Source organism: Poeciliopsis prolifica, unplaced genomic scaffold (assembly GCF_027474105.1).
Source record: "Poeciliopsis prolifica strain line A6 unplaced genomic scaffold, Auburn_PproV2 SCAFFOLD013, whole genome shotgun sequence".
NCBI lineage: Eukaryota > Metazoa > Chordata > Actinopteri > Cyprinodontiformes > Poeciliidae > Poeciliopsis > Poeciliopsis prolifica.
This window is the reverse complement of record NW_026562388.1, coordinates 4,610,264-4,636,744: the sequence shown is the minus strand read 5'-3', so window position 1 is coordinate 4,636,744 and position 26,481 is coordinate 4,610,264. Positions and strand designations below refer to the sequence as shown.

Sequence of the window (26,481 nt, the reverse complement as noted above, 5' to 3'; positions counted from 1 at the left end):
TGGGGTGGAAAATTGAAAATCCTTTTTCTCATGGCCCCCAAAAATCTCGCTTTACTGTAATCACCAATTGAGCCATGGGAGCCACAGCCTGACTCCTCCTTAGCAGAAACACATCAAAGATGGATTCAGTTGGTGCTAATGGTAAATTTTAAGGAATGACATATTTTACCCAAGAGGCTTCCTATTCATTTGAAAAAAAAAAATAGTGCAAGAAGCTAACCCCATGCAGAGCAGACAGACTAAAGCAGCGGCCCGGGGTTCTCGTATTTTCTCTCCGTCCCTTGCAGCAGAGAGCCAACATTCAGCAGTAGCTTTGATAGGACGACTCTGACGAAGGAGGTGAAGAAGCCAGAAAGTGTCAGCATTAAAATAGATGGGCCAAACGCAGAGGGAGCACATCTGGACTCAGCTGGATTTGGCTTTCCTCTCAGATTCCTTATAAATCAAAGAGTATGTCGGTATTAGAAAGACATTTCTAATTATTTTTAATTCTTCTTCATGCACAGCTGATCATCATCTCATTTCCACAGACATAAAAAAAACCCCTCCACAGATGAAGGGTTTAACAACTGTGGCAGACTGATTGAGAAGGTCGCTGGAGGTGTTGAGGAGAGCACGGCCAGGAGGCTCGAGGGGAACATCTTGACTTGGTGAGAAGCTTGTTTGGCTTGTGTAACTAAAGCAAAGGCATTCCAGGAGTTTTAAGAACTACCAGATGGGAGTTTGTCCTCTCTCCCCGTCTCCCTCCTCCCTCATTCTCGTACCGTTGCAGCACTGGAGCAGTCCCTCTGCCCTTATACAGCCATGTGAGCTCCAAGCGTGCTGCTGAGCTTTAACCTGACTGAACTATGTGAAGGGGCTGGTTGACACACAACCACATGCACTGTGTGACGTGTTTCAGACTGTGAATACTTGGACAGGACATGCATCTAGCTGAGGCATAGCAGAAGCATGTGGCATTTTACTACACTGTCATTTTAAGCATTTAGCACGTACACACAAAATGGAAATGTTCTGATTCACACAAAAGAGACATTTTGTAAGATTGTGTATCTGATTAAACTGAAGATATGTCTTTAATTTGTTGTATCATGGTCTGTGTTGTTCAGCTCAGATCTTAATGTTAATTTTTTTATATAAATCTGTTGGAAAACTTGGTCAATCTTTGTTAAGATTACGTGACGTGTGTGCCTGTTACAACAAATTGTTTTAACGATTTACTGAACATAGCATTTCTACCCCCCTTCAGTGTGAAAGGTGTTACTGAAGGAATAGCTGGTCTTTCAGTTTCAGTTGGGTGTTTAAATGACAACAACAAGAAAGACGTAAAAGCTGTAAGAATCTGGTTAAAAAGGAAATGGTATTTTCTAGGGAGGCATGTCAGTTTATTCTGGCTGCTATGAAGGAGAGCGAGAGCAGCTTGGGTTTATTCTTGAAAGCTTTCCATCTCTTCCTGTTATGGAAGTGACTTGATTTGGAAATGTTGTTCCAACACATTCTGTGCCCCCTCACATCAACATGAAGTATAATAAATTTGACTCTTATTCCCCCCCCCACCCTCCTAGCAGTAGCTCTGCCCTTTCATACTTCAGAACAGATCTCAGGATTTACCAGAGTTCTCTACTGAAAATGGTATTACATCATGTTGTCTCTTACATTATGAACTTCTAAGCATCTTATTTTAAAGAGATGCAGCACTTCAGTGAGTCCTCATAAATCTCAGGAATTAATCTCCCTTCTCTGACATACCTCAACTTTAACAGTTTCTCATCTGCTCTAACAGAGAAACACCCACCGACTTATTTCCAGGCAAACAGTGTGAAGTTTGCAGTCAGTTCCAACATGCAAACGACTCTGGAGGTAATTTATGTTAAAAAATGATTATATAAATCTTTTTGCTTGCCCATTGCATTCCATCTCCACCAAATCACAGTTCAGTAATCACAGATTCATTTCTTTAGAGAGGTCTCAAATATTCACAGACTTTAGACATTTGCAGGTGGTTGTGGTCCCCAAACTCCACAATGCATTGTGGTCCACTGTAGTGTGTTCTTGTTATTATTTTAATGATAGAATTTTCTATAAAGACTATGCAAAATATTCAACTAAGATTCTTTAAATATGTGAACATAGATGCTAAAACATCTCCGACTAGATGTCTGCATTGCTTTTGAGTTACCAGGGAACAGCATCATAGAGTAACAGTCACAATATAATTTACTTTTGTGAAACGGCATAGAAATCAAGAACTGATATAGCTGCAGGATCCTGGAAGACTATTCCAGTTGAAATCTAATTGATTTTTACTGACGTAGTCAATGGTCTAACTGTATGCCATTGTGTTGTTTAAGATGTAATCTTGGGGAAATCAATTCTTCTACACTTGCCACATATGTTGGGCTGATCTTGTCTGGAGGAGATGTGACTAATGAGATGTTTTCAATAAATGTTTGTCACCTTTTTGTGAGCAGAAATGCCACAGAAACAACAAGTCGCCTATCTTCTATCGTACAGATTTCTGACAGTAACCAGGCCTGAGGTCAGAGGAGCTGGGCTGACAGGGAGCCAGCTGGATGTGAAAGATCTGCTCCTTGGAACAAATGATTCAGTTCAGTGAGTAATACCCACCACAATAAAACCCCACAAACTTCGTCACAGTCTAATTTTACAACACCAGAATTTACAGTATAAAAAGGTGCAAACCCTACATGGACATCCATGGAGACAAAATTTAAGAATTTACTATATGACATGAGCCCATTCGTCAAAAAACAGCTTGCTTTATTTATCAGATAAGGCCTAAAGTGTAGTAAATAAGAAGACATTTTTGATTTAGGAGTCAGAGTTAAGTCAAACCACAGTTGTTTTATATCATAAACAACACTGGCTAGTACATTTAGGCCAAGATAAGTAGCCCACAACTTGATGGACCATAAATCTGCTGGAGCTAAACAACAAAGCAACAGCCCAAACATATTAAAATAACTTAGCAGAAACTTTACTGAAAAAGACCATATTCCAGATACAAAAGTGCTGCCTTAAGCCTTTGTTTCCACACTCATCTGGCTCCACTGAGATTTATTAATTCCTCCATCTGTTCGCTGTCTGTCCTTTACCCAAACACCAGGTCAGAGGTTATTGGTCCAGGAGGGAAACGCATTCCAGGGGTTCCCAGAAGAGAAACACTGTATGTACACTCCTCACAGCTGGTTATGAGTCTGCCCCCATTGGATAACCTCCACAAGAAGGCATCCAGAAGGTATCCTGATCAGATACTCATACTGACTCAGCTGTCTCCATTCAACTTCACCAAACAGTGTCTAATCTGCAGGAGGAAGCTCATTTCAGTCATTCTAAATCTTTTTGGTCATGATAAATATTTCCTGGCCAAAAGTGAGGATAATTACATAGACAGAATGATTAACTAAGAGCAAAACCTTTCCTTTCAGCTCTTTCAATCAAACTCAAGCTCCATCCTACAATCACTTGTGAACACCAGGATACTTACAAATGACTGCTTAAGGCAAAAACATCCTCCACCCAGATAAAGAACATCTTTTTCTGGTTGGGAACTATGGCCTCTGACTTAAAGGAACTGATCTATGCACTGTAAAATGGGTTAGTACAAATGAAATGTTGCTGTTGTGTCTCTGCTTACTGTAATGAGTGACTAAATGTCATCATTAAGTGGAGAAACCTGACTCTTGTTACCCTGCAGCGGTGATCAGCAGAAAGGAGGGGAGTTTTTAACAGCACAAAACCCATAGCAAAATGTTGGTGAGATGTTGGAAAGTAAATAAATCCTCATGGTGGAGAAAGGCAAACATGACGTACACCAACATAAACTGAAAATGTTTTTATCAGACCATTATGATGGGCTCTCAGAGAATTTATCAAATGATAAATTGAAGAAGCATGTATCTGACTAGGATGCATTTACTTGATCAACAAGCTGAAGAAATTTTTCTACTACAGATAAAGGAACCACTAGATTCACTTAAACATTTTTTTAAATGTCTAATTGTCACATAGAGACTTCTGTTCTGGTAATACCAGTGCCTCAGGTTATCTCTACAATAATGTTTTTCCAGCTTTAAAATCAGTAAAACCCTGACAGGGTTGATGCAACAACACAATAATTTAAGTAGGGTTCTTTATTTTTTTCTTAAATGTAAAATTCTTAAAGAGAAAGACATTTAATATAATTGGGTTCACTGGGGTAAAACTGGAATTGGGCTCCAAAACTCTGTACAGTGCATCTCGGCACTTTAACCAGGGTTCATGAGAATTCTCATTAAAAAAGAAAAAAAAGCACACATCATCTTATAAGTAGAAAATTCCCTAAAGTCATCCCTTCACTATCAACTTAGCAGCACAGAACAGGATGTGAGAGCAGCCAAATAGCAATAGTGGTCAAAAATAGGGGTGGTGCAAAGTTATTTTCATTGCAGTGTATTACAGTACATCAACCTTTAGCTACATTTTTTCCTCTATGTGTCAGCCCAGATGAGCTGACACATAGAGGAAAAACAACAGTCACATAGGCAGTATTTTGCTTTCCACTTAACTTGAAGTGTGTCGTTAATTTTCTGCTTGTTGCTCCTGTGCATTATAAGATAATATTTAAAAAAGACAAAAATCTTGGAAACCAACCTTTTTGGTATGATGAAAGAATTGACTAACAGTCAAAAACAACAGTAGAGGGCTGAGCTTCTCTGCAACCAGCTGGCCACATAAAACAGCAAATCAAAGAAACATATCAGTGATAGAAGTGCAACAACTGATAACCTGTTGTCATCAGAAAACACATATGGCCATGTCTTCATGCCTCCTTTCTGCTGTTCCTTCTGACTACATCCTTCACAGCTCAGCAGAAATGTTCAGGAAACTGTTAAGCTAAAAGTTCCCTCAAAAAAACAACGTACCCAGACTTAAATGCTGCTGTAAATTAAGCCAAGTCAGCTGTCATAAAACTACAGTGCAAAATTGTCTCTTACTAATGACCAATAAAGAAAAGTGATGTTAAAGGGAGCATTTACAGTCAGCAAACAATATCCTGATACATACTAAAAGCCAAACGTTATCTGCCTTCAATCTCTGTGGAGCTAAAACATTTCTTAATGCCTGACTCACAGAAAAGCTTTTATTCTGTTCACATCAGCAGGCTTCAAAAACGGCTGTTGTTCGATTTAAACCCAATAAAAAAACAACTATGTAGTTTATATCAAAAACAAGAACATTCAAACAGGAGAAAAGCTGCTGCTTGCGTCTCTGATATCTGGCTCAAAACATTACTGGGACAGATGTGTGTTTTGAACAGCAAATGTCTACGGATTTTAGGGCACAACAGTTATCCTGTCAACAGATACTTCCACCTTAGCTATGCATCTCTGCAGCTACTCCAAAGTAACCAAGTCTTAGCAGTCTGATTAATGCTCTCCTTGTTTAATCTGCAAGTGTGAGTGACAGCTATGTTTTGAAGTAGTAGAGAGAGACAATGTTCTCAGGCGATCCAATATAATGTACTATTGGATTCAAATTATAAACAGCCAAAATCTGGCTTGTCAAGTGAAAAAGTGTCAAAATATTTATGAATATGTTTACACAGCAATACATGTTCTACAAGCCAGCAAAACATAGATGAGATTGGTGCAAAGAGGCCTTCTGGAAAACATTGAGTTTTTTTTTTAGGTAAGGGCTCGATGGGATCCAGAATATGACCTCTGAACCGTCTCTCAGAGAACATAGTGGAGCCAGGGGTATGACAAATCCTCAGAGGGAGCATAAACATGAGCAGTCATGTCTTTTTCTAGTGTTTTCTGTAAGCCTAACACAGATTGATAATCTTTGTATACTAAACATTAATCTGAGGTAGCTACAAACCTAAGTTCAAGGACATAAGTTTATACATAGGGATGTGCAAAGAGGAGAGACTGTTTGATAAACACAAGAAATTACTACGTAAAAACAGAGCAACAGGAAGGGTGTGATTATCAAAGCTCAACATAGAATATTTCCAAAAATACTATCACCAGAGGAAGTTTTCAGTTCAGCAGGGTGTGTGCCTTCAGCATATCCTAAAACACTCTAAACAATCCGACGTCATAAAAACGAGCACACTGTTTCACTCACTGAAAGTCTTGCAGATGTCCGACACAGCCTTGAAGACCCGGTCTGAGAAGTTCACCTTGACCTTCATGTGCTTCATGTTGGGCAGCTGGAGGCGCAGCAGTTTGTGCTGCGGCGTGAACAGCAGCCTGGCGTCGGCCTGGATGCCGTACTTGTCCAAAGTCCAGTGGGTTTTCAGCAGCCATGTCTTCTTCTTTTCCCACCACAGGGCATGGTCTGACCAGTCCTTCTTCACATCTAAAATATGGAGGAAACAAAGAGAGGAAAAGGCTTAGAACGCTTACAGTAAAAAGAGTTGAGCAACAAATAAATCCATATTGTTTACTACTTAATATAATCAAATATGCTCCTTTCAGGAAACAGGTCATAATTGAGAAGGACACTGTAAAAGAGTTACTGAAAAAGCTTTTAAATGGCGCAGCAAAGTCAGAGTGTAAAGGGTGAGAGGAGCGTGTGAAAGACTTGGCTGTTTGAGTGACACTGTGGGAATATCGGATTCATACCTCCTTTATTCCCAAGTCACACTGTGATCCCTTTTAAAACAAACACAAGGCACCCAAAACCCCACAAAGATTCTAGGCTTTTGCTCAGGAGGAGCTCAGCACAATAGCGACAGGCCTGTGGTCTCATGGTCTACGTGTCTGACTTCAAGGTGGAGGGGAAAGCCGCAGGGATGTTAAGGGAACGGGCAGCATCTGTTTTCAACATCGCATGGTTTGTATTCAAGCAGTGCAGCCATAAGCTGAGCTTCTGTAGGACTTTCAAATTCCCTTCAAAAGAAAATGTAAGCAAAAAACTATACATCATTTATTATTAAATGTCTTGCATTTCCTCAAGATATATGCAAAAGATGGTACTGAGATCAGGTTTTCAGATGAATATGTGGAAGAGGATCTCATGCCAGCTGTTCAGTGTGGTAGAGGATCTGTGGTGCTGCGGGCCTCTTTCTCTTCCAAAGGAACCTTATGCACCAATATGAACTTTGAAATACCAGAAGATTTGAAACGCCCAGAGAAAACTTGTACAGCATTTACAGAAAACCAATGGTGACTCATGATTTTACGGAAAATATTATTTATTTACACCAGTGACTCAATGTTCTCAAATTGAATGTTGGACTCTCAGTCGGAGTTTAACACTTTTTACACATATTTAACAGGTCTCCCGAAAAATATATTTCTACATAATCAGAAAATAAATAGAACAATGAAGTATGTCCCATTCACGTATAATCCGCAGATGGGACATAAGCAAGAACATCTTCACTTCTACGAGAACAACAGTTTACATACACAGAAAAATAAACATGATGTCGGATGTTGTTTGTACCCAATCCCCATGCACCTGTCAGGTAAACAACTTGTTGCCATGACATCCGAGACCCAACTTGGCCGTGTTATTTCTGAGTCCTGCTGTTGTTTTCCCTGACCTTTACTTTACATGGGGGCAAATACATGCATTACTGGCACGCCCGCTGATTTTGTCTGAGAGTTGAATGAATGGGATTAGTGGGTGTCCGAGTGAAAACACCAGAATGTCTGTTTAGACCCGAGGAAACAAGACTGCTGTGATGAGGGAAAAGCAAACTGAGCAGAGGAAGGATTTAAAATAATGATTAAAATGGAGGGTGGGGTGTATGAGAACTGGGGGCGACTCTGTCAGCATCTCAAAGCTTTGAAGACCATCTTGGAAAGCTTTACAAACAATTGGATGTTTGTAAAGCTGCTGGCTTGTATGCCGTTTACTTCTACAGGCAAACACTTGGAGGCCGAGTGAAAACATTCCAAGCTTTCTGCGTCCTTGTGCAAGTTGCTCCAACAGCATGGGGTCTAGCTGTCACCGCTTCATTCTGATGCCTCAGCTGTGCAGAACACAGCTTCATTGCTACCATCAGCATAACTTTGCCCTCAAGTTTGGTGCAGCTATTAAAGGCAGAACTAATGAGAGGGACTATGGAGAGAAAACCTGAAAATAATCCTAAATGTATTTTCATAACTCTGCTCAGTTTTTCCCCTCAGACAACCTTGTAATTTCTGGTGTCTGGGAGCAGCCAACCATAACATTTGGCACCAAGGTTTGCACCACACACATCCTATAGAAGTGCTCTTATATTCCTGCATTCTTGAATACATCAACTTGGCTAGTCTTAGACACTCTTAACACACTCCCTATAGCCTCTGCTTCTTCTTTTCCTTATAGCAGCCCACAACTAAACCCTCAGTGAACACGGCCTTCTGCCCTATCCTTACGACAGTCATCATGCACTGGTTCGATGAGTTGTGATTGGACAAAGACAGCTTGGGCAGGCTTCTATTGGTCCCCTTCAGCAATAACAGGGTAACTCAATCCACACACAGAAGAAGAGAAGGCCAATAGCGTCTCACAGCTAAAAATATAGCTTGCCAAGCCTGACGTAATGCAGCAGCCAGAGGAATAGGGTCCTAAGTAATTGGGTGCATTAAAAGTAGACCCACAGCTCCTGATCTGTGCACATGGACTGCTAGGGAAGGGGAATCAGAATGAGAAAACCATGTTTTATGACCTCCACATGGCATGACAAATGATACAGAAAATGTATGTTATATGTGTATGTGTGCGTGTGCGTGTGTGTGTGTGATCTGCTTTTATCCATCCATTAACTACATTAGCTCTAAGTGTGCTGTGCATGAGAGTGTCTGGGCTTTAATAGGCTTAATTAATTCATAAATTCAAGCAAAAGAAGTACTTCACATTCAACACCATGATTTCTTAATCTGATTTATACATAAGTTGCCACAAGCAGAGACACAGGTTATTAAAAAAAAGAATGGTTTCTCAGCAGGTACAAAAGTACTCAGTCTGAAGGGCTTTCATAGGGATTTGCTCTCCTCTACATACTCCCTCCATATCTTGTCTTCTGCTCTGAATATCTTTTTTGTTTACATTAGGAGGCTGCTTTGTTTATGAACGCTTGTCTGTAAGGGGGAGGGCCTGGGCAGAGGGACGATGAAGAGGATGAGTAAAAGGGCATGAAAACGATGGGCGAGTCGGATGAGCTACAGACGGGGAGGAGCAACAGCAATATGACAAAGCAAGTGGTAAAGCAGCAAGGACATTCAAGGTTAAATCTGAAGTTAAACCCACAGCTTCAATTTATTGTGAATAATTCAAATTAACTAAGAAAGAATAAAATTTACCAACAGTTTCACAACCAATAAGGTACCGTCTTCTACCTCATATTAGCCAGGTTATCCGCGTTATTTCAAGCTGTATTGACATAGCATAGATTCTTTTCTGCCAATAATGTGGAAGTTACACTACAATAGTGCAAATCTTTATTAGTTGTGTATTTTTCAAATAATTGTGATGCAGTTCAGCTACATTTCTAACTTTTGTTGCAATGCTCCAGTCATCTCCATGCCTTCTACATATAAAAACTAGCAAATCTTAACTTGTGGTTTCAACAAATGTGCATTGAGCATTCATTAAAATATAATCCCTTCTCCATGCTATGGTTGTGCTCTGACTGGCCTCAAAAGGAGAAGGATTTCAGTAATAGGAATATAGCACAGTAACATCCTTTTCCTTGTCAGTGCATGACATCCCAGTGTTTTCATTCTTGATCACATTCCAACTCAAAATAGTCTAATATATAAGATTTAAAAATGTGGAAAAACTCCAGATCCACATTGAAATAAAGATTTCTAACTCATCCAACGGTGCAGCTGAAAGCCTGCGTCTTTCTGGTTCTAGGACACGAGCAACCCACCGTCTGCAGTTCTTCAAACAACAATAGAACCAAAACCAGTGTGACTCTTCATTTTTTTCAAATGTTTTAAGCCACATGTTCTCTGCAAGAGATGAATATCAGACTGGTGGTGTGAAAGTCCCAAAACAATGCGGACAAAAGCTTTTGCAATAAATGCATACCACAAAGTGAGTCAATGCATCAACTGACAGAAAATATGTATCACTGTCAACACTATTGCAGGCTGAACACAAAAGTAAATCTAAAAACTAAAGATTTAAGCACAAAAGAAGTGTTGTCTTGCAGCTTTAAAGGGGAGATTGTGGAGAGTGAACTCAGTGACATGATGTAGCTCTTTTTTTTTTTTCAGTGTTTCGCAGCAGTAGACATCAGCTGGCAACCAAAGCCAAATCCACCCTCATAAAATGGTTCAAAGGGTCTGTGTGTGGAGGTTTTTAACCCCTATCAGCCGGTGCAACCAATACGTCAGTTGTCACTAAAAACATGTTCGTGCACTGAAAGGCCGTGTCATTTTCAGCTATCGGTTGAGAACATTACGACCGGGTAAGACGAGTCATGTCGTTTCCAAGGGGACTACTGTCTGACGCCACCGGGGCTGCAGTGTGATGACTTGTTTTTAAACACAACAAGGACGAAGAGCTAGCACAATCACAAGAACACCGACTGAACAGAAAACTCTACAATATAGGTTAGGAAAGCATTGTTCTTAAATTGGAGATACTAAATACATCATCCATAATGTATTCAGTCATGTATTGAATACTGTGAATATAGTATTCAAGTGCGTTTTCCAAATGTTCTTTCTCTTCCAAATTCTAAACAAAAATACCCTTTTATGACGATGTGAAAATAACTTTTTGAGAATTTTGCTAAATTTTTGCAGAACAACTCTGTGAATGTCCTGAAGTGGCCAAGAAACAATCCAAGCTTGAATTTAATTAGTCATATCTGGAGAGATCTGAAGATGGCCAGACAGACGTCTCCCATCCAACGTCATGGAGCTTCAGAAGTTCTGCAACGAAGAGGTATTTGTGAAGTTTTGTTTGAGGAATGAGATGAATTGAATACAATTTAGAATGAGGCCGTCACATAAAATTAGAAAAAAAAAAAAAAAAAAAAAAAACTGAAGCCCTGTGAATACTTTTAACAAATGTCTCCAAATATTTTTTATAATGTTCACACATGCAGAATCTTTCAATTCTACATACATTTATCCTGTAAATCTACAGAAGTTCAAAGTAAGTGGTTAAATCAGGTAACGGTGAAGTGTTTTTAATTGATAAGGTTGAACTGAAGGAGGATATCTGAGCCTGTTTCCAGCCCCTGGTTATATAACAGCTCAGTTCTCTGCCAAGAGTCTATCAAACTAAGCATTTATCACATAAATTAAATATGCAGCGCACACAGAACTTGAAACAGAGTCAAGGAAAATTCTCATACTTCATTGATTGTAGTGCTTTAATACCCCTCCTATTCCTGCTACCACTACTAATGCTCCCTCTGAGTCTCACACATAACCACAAACCAGCCAAAATCAAGGTTTTGTCTTTCTCAGGACATACGGTTTCGTCATTACACAATCAATCCAAATTCAATGAATGTAGTACTAAAACTTTGTTCTGTAAATCAAGGTTTTGCTTATTGTAAAACATTAATCTACTAATGTTCTTTATTTCAGTTTTCAAGAGTTAAACTTTCATCTTTTATTTTGCAAAGCATGGATTATGAGACACTGCGGGTGTAGATGTACATTTTGAATTTTATTTGTGGTTCTTAAAAAAGTAATGATGCAACATGAGCAGAGTTAATGTCTGAAAGACACATGGATAAATATGCTGCAACTGATCTGAATGATTTTATAAACCAGGTAAACGGATAAACTCGTCTTCTCCACTTTCATTTTCTTTGCAACTTTGGCTGTTTAAACACAATATACAAGGACTTCTGCTTTACTGCAGACGTCTAGTTAAAACAAATTCTCTTTAACAACGTGGAAGCACTAACAGTTTCCATCAGACTGGCCAATAGTAAAAGTCAGGCTCAGATGAGTAGATCAAATACATTTATTACAGCTGAAAAGATTTTGTTCAAATGCGAAAGTAAACGGAAGATATAGATACCGGCTCGGTCCGAGATGGCATAAAAGCCAGGAGGCATTGCCCTTCAAAATATTTGAAACCTAAACCAGACATGTCGGTGTGGCCAGCCTGTCCAAATAAGAAGAGTCCAACATCTATGGCTTTGATGAATCAGACAAAAAGCCGGAGGGCTACAGGGCGCCTCCTTAGATGCAGATACTTTGTATCCATTTGTGTCATAATCCCGACAGTGCAAAGCAGTGGGGATAGTACTCCTCCGCCCCGACACAGCTTTATACAATTAAGTATTCTGGGTTCTGGTGGAATAATGAGATTACAAAGAATCTCTGGGAATAAGATCAATGGAGAAGATATACAATATACATCTGTTCTGTCTCCCATACAGGAACCCAGTTAAATATCCCTTCAGGATTTTGACGAGCTGTTCCACTGAAGCCTCTTTGACAACAGGATACTGTTGCAACAGTTCAAGAAGCCCCAAGGTGGGCCTAAAAGGAAACCTCAGAAAACTTGATGCAGCTCAGGAGGGCTGCTTCTAAATAAAATAATTTAGTAAACCTTAATAGACCTAAAGATTCGACAAAACATCTGGTTCCACTCTATTATTGCCAAGTGCCTTGGTTGTGAAAACAAACTCCATGGTAGGTTTAGAAATGAGTGAAATGAAGACTGAGAAGCTGCACAAACCCCTCCAGATCATTTTACTCTATTGACACAAAGGTTTGTGGTGTTATACCAACAATGAGCAGGTTTAAGGTTTCCTTGCTCGAATTCTGCTGTACTATTTGTACTAGAGGAAGGTGAAAGGGACAAAGCTATTTGCAGTGGATTCCTTAAGGAACCAATGAAAAGGATTTTGCAGTTCATGGTTTAGATGCCATGTATGATTAAATCATCCTTAACAAGCGCAGGAATGTACAAGAAGAGTAAAAGCATTCCTGAATTTCTTTGATTCCACAGCAATATAATAAAAAAAGATTTGATTTTTCTGTTCTGTTTAGAAGTAGATTCATAAATAGAACATTTCTAGAGCAATGACCGCTTATAATAACGTAATTATCTATTTTTTTATTTTAATAATCAAGTATTGAATAGTTAAAGGCAATGAAACTAAGAAGCGTCAAAGATAAACAATGATCATCTTTAATGGAAACTTTAAATCCACATAGTAAAACAGAAATGTAAAACTACTGCTAATGTCTGACCATCAAGCCTTCTCCTCAACATGATCTAATAGCGTGCTGCAATAAGGACCAAACTCATTATGAGTCTGATTTTATGTTAAATAAAGCCTCCGATAATGTATGTAAGAAAGTGAGGAAGGAAGGACAGAAAAAATAAAGATGGATGTAAGGAAGAGAAACAAAATGGAGAAGATACAGAGAAGGAAGGGCTTAAAGATTGAAGGGCAGTAAGGATACAAATAACACAAGGACAGAATAAATAAAGGACAATCTGAAGAAAAAATGAAAGTAAGAAAAAACAAGAAGGAGAATGAGGAAGGAAATACATGTACAAATGTGAGGAAGGAGATGGAATGACAAGGACGTAAGCACAGTCGGAAGGAAAGAAAGACAACTTCAGACAATGGGACAGAAAAAGTCTAGAAATACTAATTTTTCCTTTGCTTCCTTACAATCTTTTCCATGGCTGGAAAATATTTTAAATTGAATTCCCTACTTTTCTGAACTGTGTAGGAAACCTGTTTCTTGATAAGTTACCACAGAGTCTTCAGTTTAAGCTCTCTGCATGCTTGTGTAGGAATATATGAACGGCTCTTAAAAACAAATGATTTGAATCTGTCAACCTGTGTTCACACAGGAACGCTGGATATGCTTCCAGTTCTTCAGGGTCGTGGTTTACATGAAACCACAGATCTACGCTGAACGCTGAAGAGCACAATCACTGTAGCATCTGAAACAGGAAAGCTCTGGCCTGGGCAGGACCACCACTTAGGCTAACTACTTCCTGTCAGAAAGATTAAGCAGCAAGATGATTACATGAGCTGGCAGACCATTTCTCACTTCGAACCGACAGACTTAGAACAGCTTCACGGCCACAATCAATGAGACTCCTATACACAGGAATATGTCTCTGTCTCATGCCTCAGTGGAACAAAAAAAGATCGCTGAAGCCACTCATCAACTCAGTTCATATCTGCATTAAAGGGAATAAAATATGCAACATATCTTTACATCCTCAGGAAAGATACGACTATCAATATCTCAGACCGATCTTTCCCTACGGCCCTTACAAAATGTCTGACATAGCAAGAGGGCAGGAAGGCGGGAAAGAAAGCGAGACAGAAGGTAGAAGGCAAATGGGAAAAAAAGGAAGTTGAGCATCCTGTGTTAAACAGTAACCATTTCCTAATGAAACCTGCATCTATTGTCAAAGAAAAGCCATCTCCATGTGGTCACCACAACCTGTAGCAGAGTTAGGCTGACATTGCAAAAAGGAAACTGCAATCAAACAGCTGTTTAGGTGAAAAGATACATTTAAACAAGGAAAAAAGTTGATTCTTTAAATTAACTTTCCATCACTATGTACTGGTTCAATTGTACCTGGTGCAATAACAGTAGTTGAGTATTACCCCTTCAGATGCAACAGATCTACACCTTGGCTATTCTCCCTAATCTTAATGTATGTTATCAAAACTAATGACATAACTCCTGTCGAACGAAGGTGCTCCATGTCATTTCAGCTAGTGCATATTTGGTAAAGTTGCCATTCACTGTGCTGCTTACCAAAACAGGAAGAAAACAGTGAGACTGGCACAAACATACAGGGTATTCATGGTAGAATATCACTAAAGAAGAAAAACTGCAAAATGTTCTGGAAACAATAAGCACCTTAAATGCAAAGCTAAATTTACTTTCCTATTGACTCTTCTGCTGTCACCTCTTTCATAGAGACAATGTGTTTTTTGGGGGTTTTTTTCAGTAGAGATATTCACTGTTTAATCAGAACTAATGTGAAGCTAAAGCTAAGTTTAACTTTCACTCTGATGCTTCAGATTCACTTCAGTTCTCCTTCTGAACAGTAGATAGCAGGTCAGGTAACATCTAATTGTATTCACCAAGTAGTAACAGAAGAATCGAGAGGGAGAATATTTTTTTTTAAATATCCCAAATTGAAGTATTTAGCTTTGGAAGATTCCGTAATATTTGGCATCATTCAATACATGCAGACCATTTCTGACAATCTTAGAAAAATGGAACGCAACAGGCTCAAATGAAACAACATGCACGGGAATTTGGAAGGGTTTTGCTTTTGTGAGAGGCGGTCTGTGAGGACAACGGTAAGCATAAGCTTGAGTTCAATGATGCACCCTTCAAACTGACCCGAGAGGTTGCTTCCAAAAGGTTTTGCTCTCAAGCATACCTGCAGCTTTTTGTTGATGTTTTCTTAGAAGCTTTTCAATTACAAATGATGGGAGAGACAGCCAGTTAAATTGTAAAAAGGCAGGAATTATGAAGCAGTTTAAGAGGGCAAGAAGACAAAGCGCTTTTACAAAACAAAGTCAGCAATGTCAAAGTTCTTTTTTTTGAAAGCCACATGCAAAATGGTTTCTAGAAATGAAAGACATTCATCTTCCATTTCTAGAAATGAACGATGAATACTTCCTTTCTCATGTTCATTGAGAAAGGAAGTATTCATGAGGCCAGAAATGAGACAAATGAATACTCTATTTGCATAGATAGACTTTTTCCTCTCAATTAAAGCAGAATAAAGTTTTATTGTCATCAGTAAATTAGGAATCACAGGATAATTTTATTTGATAGATGCCAAAAGAAGATATTTTATTACTTTTTCTTTCAAATTCAGAAGTTTATACACATCCCCACACTCTAAGATTACTTTGTTAAAGTAATCCTGTGAACATTTAAATTCACCTGAAGTACCCATGTGGATCCATTTTAAGGCAAAACATCAACACGTTCCCTTTAATGTCTTCTTAATGTGCTTTCTAAACTGTATTACATTTTATTTCAAATATAACCCTATGGAGGATAAATGCAAAGACACTGACGAATGACACTGCAGCTTTATCTCCTGTGACGAAACAGAAACAAGTACAGGAAATTACATTTTGTTAAATTCTAGCAAAGTGAATATGAAGGGCACAGCAAATGCAAAACACACATTATGATATCCATGTAGGAAAAGTTCTATGTGGCAGGCCGGTGGTATAGCAGCCAAAACCTGCATGCCTTGCACTGGAAACAACCGCAAGCGCTGTAGAGACACACCAGACCAATTAGTTTGCTCAAGTTCTATTTCTGGAACATTGAATAGTCAGCGTACATGAACCCAGGTCAGAAACAATGAAGTAATGAACAAAGCTTCGTTTGGAGTTTCCAGTTGACTGTATACCGGCATCTTGCTATATTTAAGCCACGTTATTCTTGGTCATGAAATAAGTCTGAAATACTGCTATGAAAACACAGCTAGTTTCGTGGCAACTAGAAAAGAAGGTGAAAACAGGGAGAGAGGCAAAGGGGGAGGGATTTACGAAGAAAGTGGGAAGAGGATGAAGAGTGCAGCAGAGACTCCAGCAATGACGGCAGCCACCAGAGAGCACATGCCAATCCCTGGAGCTCATTTCCTGCTTCATCGAAGACTTTTATGGAATTCTAGCAGCATGGCTAACGTCACACTGAGGGGAGATGGCAAGAGGAGAGAAAGATCGGGCCCTCTACTCTCTTCTCACTCACCTATCTCTGTTTTATTTTCTCTTTTCTAGCAACATTACTTTGAAAAAAAAGTATTTGACCATTTACAGATTTTTTTCTGTATTTGATCTGTTACAATTAGCCAAGACAAAAAAGGTAAAATTTTAGTATTGGAAAAAGATAACCTAAGTGAAAACGGAAGTTCTTGAATGGCAGAAAACTTGCTAAGTCTGGTGGCCGGGGCGCCGAGGCGGTCCATCAACGGATCACCGTGTCTTTGTATCAAAAGATGTTAGGTAGACAGGAAAAGAAATAATATTACTGGGTAATTATGTTATGGCAAGACATCAAAAGTGAAACAATATTTAAACCCACAACTAGCCTTAAAAACAACAAATCAAAAGACACAAAATGAATATTAATTATTTGCACTTCTGTTTAATCCAAATTAAGTCAGCAGCTTCATAAGCCCCCCAGGGATTCAGGGGCCCCAAAATGCTTATATTTTAACACAGACTACAGATACATAAATGTAACATTTGTTTATTGAGAAGATCAATGCTGCTAAATTTGACTTAATGGTTCCAGAACATATCAATTAAAAGATTTTAAACTGTTTAACATTTATATGTAACATTTTAAGGAGCTGGCAAATTTACTCTGTAAAAGTTTGAATAACAATACTCATAAATTGTTTTGTTATCATAGCAACAATCTGATGCTGTGAGTTTACTCTTTGAGTTTGAGCTATGTTTGCCCATAAACTAGTAAACTGCAATTATAACTTGTTGCTTTTTAGGTTGCTAAACTACTCCCCTTCTCCCAAATTTCACTAAATCTAACACGGAAGCTGTTAGAGGTGCTGAGACTCAAGGGGCCCTAAGTCAAAATTTGATCAAGGCCACATGCAGCCTTGGACCAGCCCTGCATGAGTTAAATCCGCTGCAGTGCAAATGGGAGATTTAATTTAATGCTGCTAATGTGGCTTTAGTACCTCAAACAAGTTAGGTTTGGGCAAGCTTTCTTTTAATAAACTAAAGATTGTTTGATAATCAAAAAAATGGAAGTGTTACTTAAGTTTCTATTTTTTATTTTTTTCAAAAGCACTCGCATCCAAGTTTGGATGTGAGAAGCACACACTGCTACCCAGATTATCAAAGCTAAAAACCATCCAACTCAAAAAACAATTGCTTTAAACTGAATCTCATGCGGCTCACAACAATCTGTACAATATGTTCCCTACTAAATAGAAAAGCTGTCATCTAAACAGATTGTTGTACTTTAAGAAAACGTGAACAAATTGAAAGAAAGCAACGAACAGATGAAAGGATTACCAGACTCCAGGACCAAAAGGCGGTTAATCAGCGGCCTTTTAAATACGGCTCTCCTGCAGGTTTTCAGGGGGAAAGTGGAAGCAGGGTCCGTCTTTGTGATCAATACCTAAGTAGCTTCCTGGCATAGGTCTATTTAATCCATTATCCAAGGCCATCTGAGCCTACAGCTCACAAGAAGGGTCGAATGATAGCAGGAGCATGCATGTGGAGGAGACACGCCCACCGAACCAGACGACCACACTCACTTGTGGGAACACATGCCTGTGTAAGCCTATTAATGAAATCTCATAATCCCAAAAATATACCACAATGAAAGGGAATACTGCTCTTACCTGTACCCAAAACAAGTTCATATACTCAAAATGTCAACCACCAAAAACAAATTAACCAGAAATCTTAACAGAGTGAAACAAGATATTAATCATTAAACCTAGGATGTTATTTTATGTTAGACTGTTCAACAAAGGATTCTAAAGCATCCTATGCTAGTATAATAGCTTATCAGAAGTCCAGCTAACATGCTAACGAGTGCTTAGAGACTAATGTGCAGTAAATAAGACCACTGAGACCTCAGAGGAACAGTCTGGTTACTAGTAACAGGAAAAGACATGAGGAGTTTTGTTTTAAACTGGTCACACTGGGGTTTCTCCAACTACATGGCTGATCACCAGAAATCTTCCTGAATGGAAAGCTTATTTCTTAAAGAAACAAACTTTTAAGGAAGAAAGTTCTTGAGAATTTTCTTTCTTAAGAAAGAAAGTCCTAAATAAAATGTTATTTTTTATATCTCAGAAAATATGTCTGAGATGCACTAAAAGTCATGCAAGGATCTTGTGTGAAGCTGACATAAGTGTTGTACTCTAACATCATTAATTAGTAGCATAATCAGAAGTGGTGGCTCTGGCAGAAGAGAAAAATAAACATATATATAATGCCACATTAAGAAGTATAATGCAACACTCTTATAATGACATAACTTACAGCTCTGGCATCTGAATAGAACGAGTAGTAGTTAGAAGATGCAATAGAGCCTGAAAAAGTTTCTGTTCGTAGGACAGATGCAACTAAAATCTGACAATTTTTAGGTTGACTGGCACTCACCAGTGACTATTATGTGTGATAAAGTTAAATTAATTTAGACTGGAGCACTTTTAGAAAAGTGTCAACATTAGTCCTTCAAACACTTGCCTTTTAATAAAGCACATGCTCATTAACAGGTAAAAAAAAAAAAAAAAAAAAGCTGTTGCTTGGCTATTGCCTTCCTGCACAATTCCACTTTACTCCCCTCGACTCTGATTGTATCTGGTCAATTTTTGACCGAGCCAATCAGCAAACAGAAGGAAAAGGTTGAATGATAACACTGATTTTCTGTGCTGTTTTAGAATTGTAGCCTGCCTGTAGTTTTAGCAATGGCTGTGGACGAACGTGGAACTGGTGCGTTTCAGGCAAATGTTAGCGATTGGAGCAACAAAATGACCCAGAATCACCACTCAAAGTAGATTGGAAGAAAACATTTTATTATGTTTAGAATTCTGTTTAGAATTGTATTTGAAATGTAATATGTATGGATTTGTGGATATGTATGCAATTTTTTAATTTTTTTTCCTGTTGTGAGTGTTTGAACGGACGGCGGAGTCCGGCAGTAACAGGCGCTTAAATTCCGTGACAAAAAAAAAAACACTTGGTACTTTATTCTATGTTGCATGACTTTGTGTATTGTGTTTATGATGTAAAGCACTTTGAAATGCCTTGTAGATGAAATGTGCTATACAAATAAAATTTGATTTGATTTGATTCTGAAAATTTTAAAAAAAGGTCTTTTTTTTTTTTTCAATATGATGAACCGATCTAAATATTCCAAACAGACTTGTCTTTTTGGTAATATGTCAACATTACCAAATGCACCAGCTAGAAAAACAATAACTTCAATCTAAAATGTCAAATTAACATCTGCTATTCTCTTCATCCTAGTCTCAGCAGCCCAGGTTCTACTTTATTTCAGTGTGTCAAGCTTTTACATAGAAATTCAAAATATATGGATATGCACTTCTTAGCCTTACGATTTGGCCAGCTCTATTAGCTCTTTAGCTCCAGTGTCTTAATACAGAAAACCTTCTAACCTTGTAACGATCAAAAAATGTCAAAAATACATATATCTACTCCCTGTTTTAAGAATAAAAATGTGCTGTATGATCTGTATACACTAACCAGCAATGTGCTCCCTTGTGTTAAATCCATATTTTAGTTGGACTAATGATTACAGTTCATGACAATCTTATGACTCAGGGCAGCAGAAATATTTCCATTCCGAAGTGTCAGTTGCACAAATATTCTCCAGCACTTGGAGAGAAATTTAACAGCAGCACATTGTTCTGCTACTCAGTGAAGAGGAGTCTCTCGAATTCAATCATACTTCAGACAGATGAATATGAATTGCACATAGAGCAACAAAATAGTTATCGATGCCAATGGAAATACAGGAACTCTGAAATGAATGAGTGGTCTAAGCAAAAATCCATAAACATATTCTGCTTCATTACCTTTTAAAGTAAAATTGTAACCATGCCTGTCAAATAGATCATGCATTTCTAAATGTGGCAATGCCAAGACTAGCTAAAGTATAAAGGAGCCATAGGGAGGCTGTCCAACAAAGAAAATGTTCCAAGTACATCAACACAACAATAATGGATAAGGGCGGGTCTTTGTCATGTGTGGGATGACAGGAATTGCATCCAACACTGCACTTCACTGAGCATAGATGCATCCGAACTCAGACGACCACAGAGAACAAAGACCTCAATTATGTGGAGCGCCAACAGGACAGCTAAAAACGGGACGCAAAGGCAGGGAATAAAAACCTTGGAGCGCTGGAGGAATTCTGAGTATCTGAGCACCATCAACACACAACAAGCTGTCACTCCTAAATCGCGCTGCCACCGCTGCTGACCTTTTCTCCAGGCTGAATGAAATGAGCCAGTGTTCAAGTGGGTGGAACAGAGGGCTCTTATGCTTACGGGCACCCAAACTTCTCCAGAACATATCGCTGCTTACAGAATTGTGCATGCTAAAGAGAAGGAAGGGGCGTCACGCATGGCTTCAATATGCGTCTAGCTGCTTAGGCATAATACACAGCAAGGAAAGACAAGTTCATTCATGTAGCTCCAATTATTGTTCTTTGCAAGAAAATAATGGAAATGAGAAATAACAGAATTAAAAACAAAAATAGAAGCAACACAGGAAGAAAAACAGGTGAAATATACCTTGAAAACAAAAAAAGTCTAAGAAATGGTAACTAATATAAGGAACAATTTACCTTTATAGAAACAGTAAACACTAAAGTTTGCAGTCCAGTTTTAGGACAACTCTGCATTTGAGGGAGTTGGTTTCTCTTGTTTACTTCTAAGTGGAACATTGAGTAATCAGTCTGATAGTGAGAAATTGAGAAGGTTCTTACCAGTCAAGAAACTCTGAAATATATTCAGGCTTTAAACTATTCAGAGAAGTACAAAAGCAATAATCTTTTCTTTTACAAAAAGCTTTTTGACTCAAGTCAAGTTCTTCTATCTGGCCTCGAACCATGGATTTCTGGACCCTTTAATCCTCCCCAAAAATGTAAATTCTGAGCCCTCCCTTCGTTATTGACTGAGGAGACATAGAAATACAAAGTTTCATGTCATCAGCATACATGCAGTACTATAATCTGAGCAACAGATACTGAATTTAAAAAAGTATCCCAAGAATGGAGCCTTACGGAGACCCAAATTATACACAGTAGTCCTGGTCTGCCAAATAAGACCTGAACCAGTTTAGAAAAGTACCAAAAAAGCCCAGACTGGAAATAGACATTTCCAGTCTATTAACCAGTATGTTACATTCAGCTATGCATCAAGTTCCAGAGAAACTAGCTTGGATGTGTTATATGCACTACTGTCATTTAAAACCTTCACCAAAACAGTCCCAGAACTTTGATTTGGTAGAAAACCTTCCTGGGAAAAACAATAGAGCTTTGGGGAGTTTTTAATCAAAAAGAAAGGAATGGTAATTTGAGCCTTGACATTGTTCACAAAAACCCCAAAACATACAATCAACATTTTACATTTTCCTCTCCAGATCTCAACAGAAGCTATTCTCTCAAGCTTCCTGTCATCAGGATGATGCAGAACGTCAGCTGCCGACTCTTGTTTTCTGAAACATTTTGTACTTTTGGAATTTTCATGGAATTTAGTTTCTCGGAGTGGTGCCTCCTTTGAATGAGACATTTACTACCCAACAAATGTGAAGAGATAACACAAGCCAGCTTCAGAAATGCACAGAACTCTCTCACACAGCAAGGCAGAACAAGGAATAGGTTTTTCGGAGCTACTCTATTACAAATGGAATGAAACTGCTATTTGAAGATACTCATGGAAAGTACTCAAAATCAGTCAGGTAATTATGCACACATCACATGACACAGACACGGTGCAATTTTCTGCAAAGAGATAACAAAATGTGCATGTACCTAGCTTCTCCACAAGTTTGAGCATAACTCCACCAATGTGGATTTCCCCAGTGACTCTCAGAGACACGTCCCTGTGGAGGTCGGTGACATGCATCTTCAGCTCCCATGTACCGTCGGCATAGCAGCCATCGGGCATCCGGATCCCATCCAGTGCCATCCTGCCAGAGAAGAACCAAAAATAGGTGGTGAAACAACACAGCCAAAACATACAGCACGCCTTTGAAGTCTTGGAAAGAAAAAAAAATTGATCCTGGTTTGATATTTCGAAGAAGCCCTGCAACGTCAGTTACATTTTCTTATTGATATCTATCGCATCTGATCTTTCATCAAGGATTAACACAGCTACAACTGCACCAGCAATCTTTGCTGCTGCTTTTTGTTCTCCTCATGTCTTCTGTTGCTCTGGAAATCTTTTGGAGCACACAGGAAATATAATCCTGGTGTCATAGCGGGTTTTCAACCAAACTCTCCAGCCCCCGGGCTGTTTGTTCTATAAGCAAAAAGTTTCTGCTGAATTCCCAAGAGTTTACCAAACTCTATGTTTATGCCTGTGATAGTGAGACAGAAAAAATGTTTGTAAGCTGGCATCGCTGCCAAACTAACTGACAAGCTGACCACACCTAATGTGTGTACAGAGACTCGTTGACCTCAAGATGCCAAGCTTTGCTGCAATTGACGGATTTGGAAATTGCATAATTACCTCACTATATGATGGCAAGATAAACTAGGTCTTTGTTCAGCCTTGTTTGTCACCGTCCAGTAAAATACATTTTTAAATTGCTCCGACTGTTGATATAGGCAAGCTTAGTAAGGTAGCCAGTTTTTAGCAACAAGCTCCTGACTTGTGAAGTTCAACACATATCTACCTTATTGGACTTACATGTTTTGTTATCTTTCTCATTTTGAAAACTAGACATGTAAAGTTGGTCTTTGTGTTATGTCACAGTGATTAGACAGTTATCGGACTTGTTAATGAACCTTAAGAAATCTACAGCTTAGCCCAAAATGTAAGGCAGCATTTTTCTAAATGTTTCAAGCGAAGGACTAATTTATTTGGAAGCTTTAACATCTCCTCACTCGTATCAGGTAATGTTGAAAAAGAACATGACATACAGAAAGAAAAAGATACAGAAAATATGATATTATGGATAAAAACAAGAAATAATGTAGTATGAGTCATGTGTTCACATCTCTCCCTACCTGAACTGCCACTTTCGGTTAAATAATAATAATAAAAATTAAAAAAAACTACAGTGTAGCCCAGTTTCTCCAGCTCTGCTTCACAGCCACTATAGTTTTCAACATTTCTCAATGCTCAATAACTCACTGAGCATTGAGAAATGTGAAGTAAAGCGTTCATCTAGTACAGAAGGAATGGCTAGAATCCCATGGTGCCCGTTTCTAAAACATGCCCTGTTGAACAAAGTGACCGCCAAAAAGTTACCATCGCCTCTGTGCACGTCACTCTATTACCCGAGGCTCTCCCAGTCAATAAAAACACGGCACACAAAGGCCATCTTCCCGCGAAAGCAGCTTCAACAGAGACCTTTGGCAGCTGTTATCCACGTCAACGTGTGGCCTCACCTGTTAAAACTAACGGTAAAGGCTGGCTTACCAATAGGAGTTCATTATGTAAGCACAGCGACTCCCCGGCTGCTGTTTGCCTGCAACATTCAACCACTGAGTCGGTCCCTGAAGAAGTAAGTTCAACTGAGAGTGCCGGAGAACACAAAAACAACCCCTCGAACCTCACGGGGAAATTTTAAAAAGTCGGGTTTTAGTGGAAAAAAAAAAAAAAGCCAAGCGCGGGGGAAAGAGGTCTTCATATTTCCGAGCGGCGAACGCGGACGAGCGTTTAAATGTGCACACTCACCTTCAAAAAGACGGGGGGGAAAAAACACCAAAAGAGTCGACTACACGGCACACAACAGGCCCCCCTTCTTTAAATCATGTATATGTTTTTGACTGGGTGCTAAAAAGAGAAAAAAAAATCCCCGAAGAACTCGCCGAAGAAGTGAAGTATCCCAAACACTTTTCCAGGCGGCAGGCTTCGCATTAATGGAGTCCAGCCCTCCCTCTCTTTTTTTTTCCTCCCTCCCTCTTTTCCAGCAGGGATAACGTCACCGCCCCAATCCCACTTTTCCTTTCTAACCAGGAGAGTCCACTGCTGGACTCAACTATCACTGGGCCGAGCATCTTCCCCCAGTTAGTGCGTTTTGCTTAATATACAAAGGCGCATCTAGAAGATTTTGTCAGGACTGTCCAAAAAGGGGGGCACTGATAATGTTTAATATTCACAGTTCTCCCCTGCATTTAAAAGAAGTCATGAAAAGTAATGAAATGCAGCACGATTCCTAATTAGAGGTGTTAGTCTGCAATGACATGGCTTTTCATATAAACCTTATCTGTAACTTGTGGGGGATGAGGATTTGCACTGACACAAATGTCAGTGCAAATCCTTTTTTTTTTTTTTTTTTTTTAGAAATTAAGTGTATTTGGTTTATGCATGAAAACTCATCGTTTGTGTTAGATCAGAAGTTTGATGTTGCCATCATTTTGAAGTAAATAAATATCTGACATATTTAATTCTGTGTGTGTTGAGCTTTTTGAGGGATTTTGCAGTCGCAGTAACTTCTGATTATGTTGCTCATCAGAAAAAAATCAGAACAAAAAATAAATAAATAAATACATTTTGCTCTCATTTTTTTTAATGGATGGAAGAAGAGACATTTAAAAATGTCCCGTAAAGTAAATTCTAACTATACAAGACAGACTTCCTTTTATGTGTAGTAAAATACCCAGTCATTCATGCCATTAACCCTTATCGTCATAAAACTGTTTTGTCCGAGAAGAAAATAAAAAGCTGAATAAAGCTAACTTAAACGTAAACATCTGGGTAAAGAACAATGTTGAATATCTTAAATCAGATTTAAATTGAACTGAAAGCCTCCAGCATGTTCAGCAGCTTGCAGGGTTAATGGAGACAGGAAAGATTTCAAGCTGCCCTTATATGGCAACAATGCAGCTGAGCCTTGCATCAGTAGCCAGGGACCAGGAGTTCATAGATTTAAATAACCGCACAGAATGACAGGAGAGTTTATCTTAAAACACTTCCATATCTTAAATTCTTATTTTTTTTTTATGTAGAACATCAGAAGATTTTTAAGTGTTAAATCTCCCTCCACTACATGAGTTTTTGAATAACTCTGTAGCTCAGAAATAACATCTAATATAATATGACTCCTAAGACTTCTCCTGGAGCTGTTTGTGCAGCTATTCTAATTTTAAGTACCATTTCTTCTCTCTGTTGTTTGCACAATTTAAGTTCAAATGTCATAGTCTTTTGTTTTTAAATGTACAAATATTCACACGTTTTTGAACATTTTCTTTCCCATTGTCCTACTCAGTTTCACATTTCTTGGATCAGAATATACCATTTTTGATTACTGCATAGTATTTTATAGTTTGATTTTGCCATTATTGTACAGTATATTGTTCATTTTTAAAAAAATATACATTTTTGTCATTTTCTTTGAGTGAACCTACATGCCTCCTCTTCCTGTCACTTTGCTGCTGTTACACTTGAAGTTCAAGTTACACATGAATTTCTGTTATAAATTTGCCAAACTGCATTGCATTTTCTGGAATTTTAAACTGCAAAGTGGAAAGAAAATGATTTGTCTTTCAGACTTAAGCAGTGCAGAACCACATTTTATTTCAATCATGGCTGCAATAGATGCAGCAGCTTAGCACACCCAGATTACAACAGATTGTAATTTTTTGAAAATACCTCCAGCTCAGCAAATTTTTAAGTCTTGTCAAAGATTCTCAATTAGATTAAGATACAACCTTTGACTGGGCCGTCCTGACACAAACCATTCTAATGTAGCTCTGGCATTTTGTCAGGTTGTTGTCCTGCTGTAAAATAAATATCCACCCCAGCATTTTGTACTCCAGCAGTTTTTTTTGTTTGTTTGTTTTTGGGGGAGGTTTT

The 26,481-nt window shown here is 38.6% G+C and overlaps 1 protein-coding gene across 4 annotated transcripts in view; it reads right to left on the bottom strand.

Moving 5' to 3' along the window:
* fermt2 (FERM domain containing kindlin 2) overlaps positions 1-24,550 on the bottom strand; it is a 41,924-nt gene extending 17,374 nt beyond the window's left edge. For all 4 annotated transcript variants that reach the window (XM_055038396.1, XM_055038397.1, XM_055038398.1 and 1 more), the window contains exons 1-3: positions 24,361-24,550; positions 22,488-22,645; positions 6,133-6,366 (exon numbers count right to left, since the gene is read on the bottom strand). In XM_055038396.1, coding sequence (XP_054894371.1) covers positions 6,133-6,366; positions 22,488-22,644 — 391 coding nt within the window. In that variant the 5' untranslated portion in view covers position 22,645; positions 24,361-24,550. The remainder of the gene's footprint in view (positions 1-6,132; positions 6,367-22,487; positions 22,646-24,360) is intronic.
* Between the last annotated feature and the right edge of the window lie 1,931 nt (positions 24,551-26,481).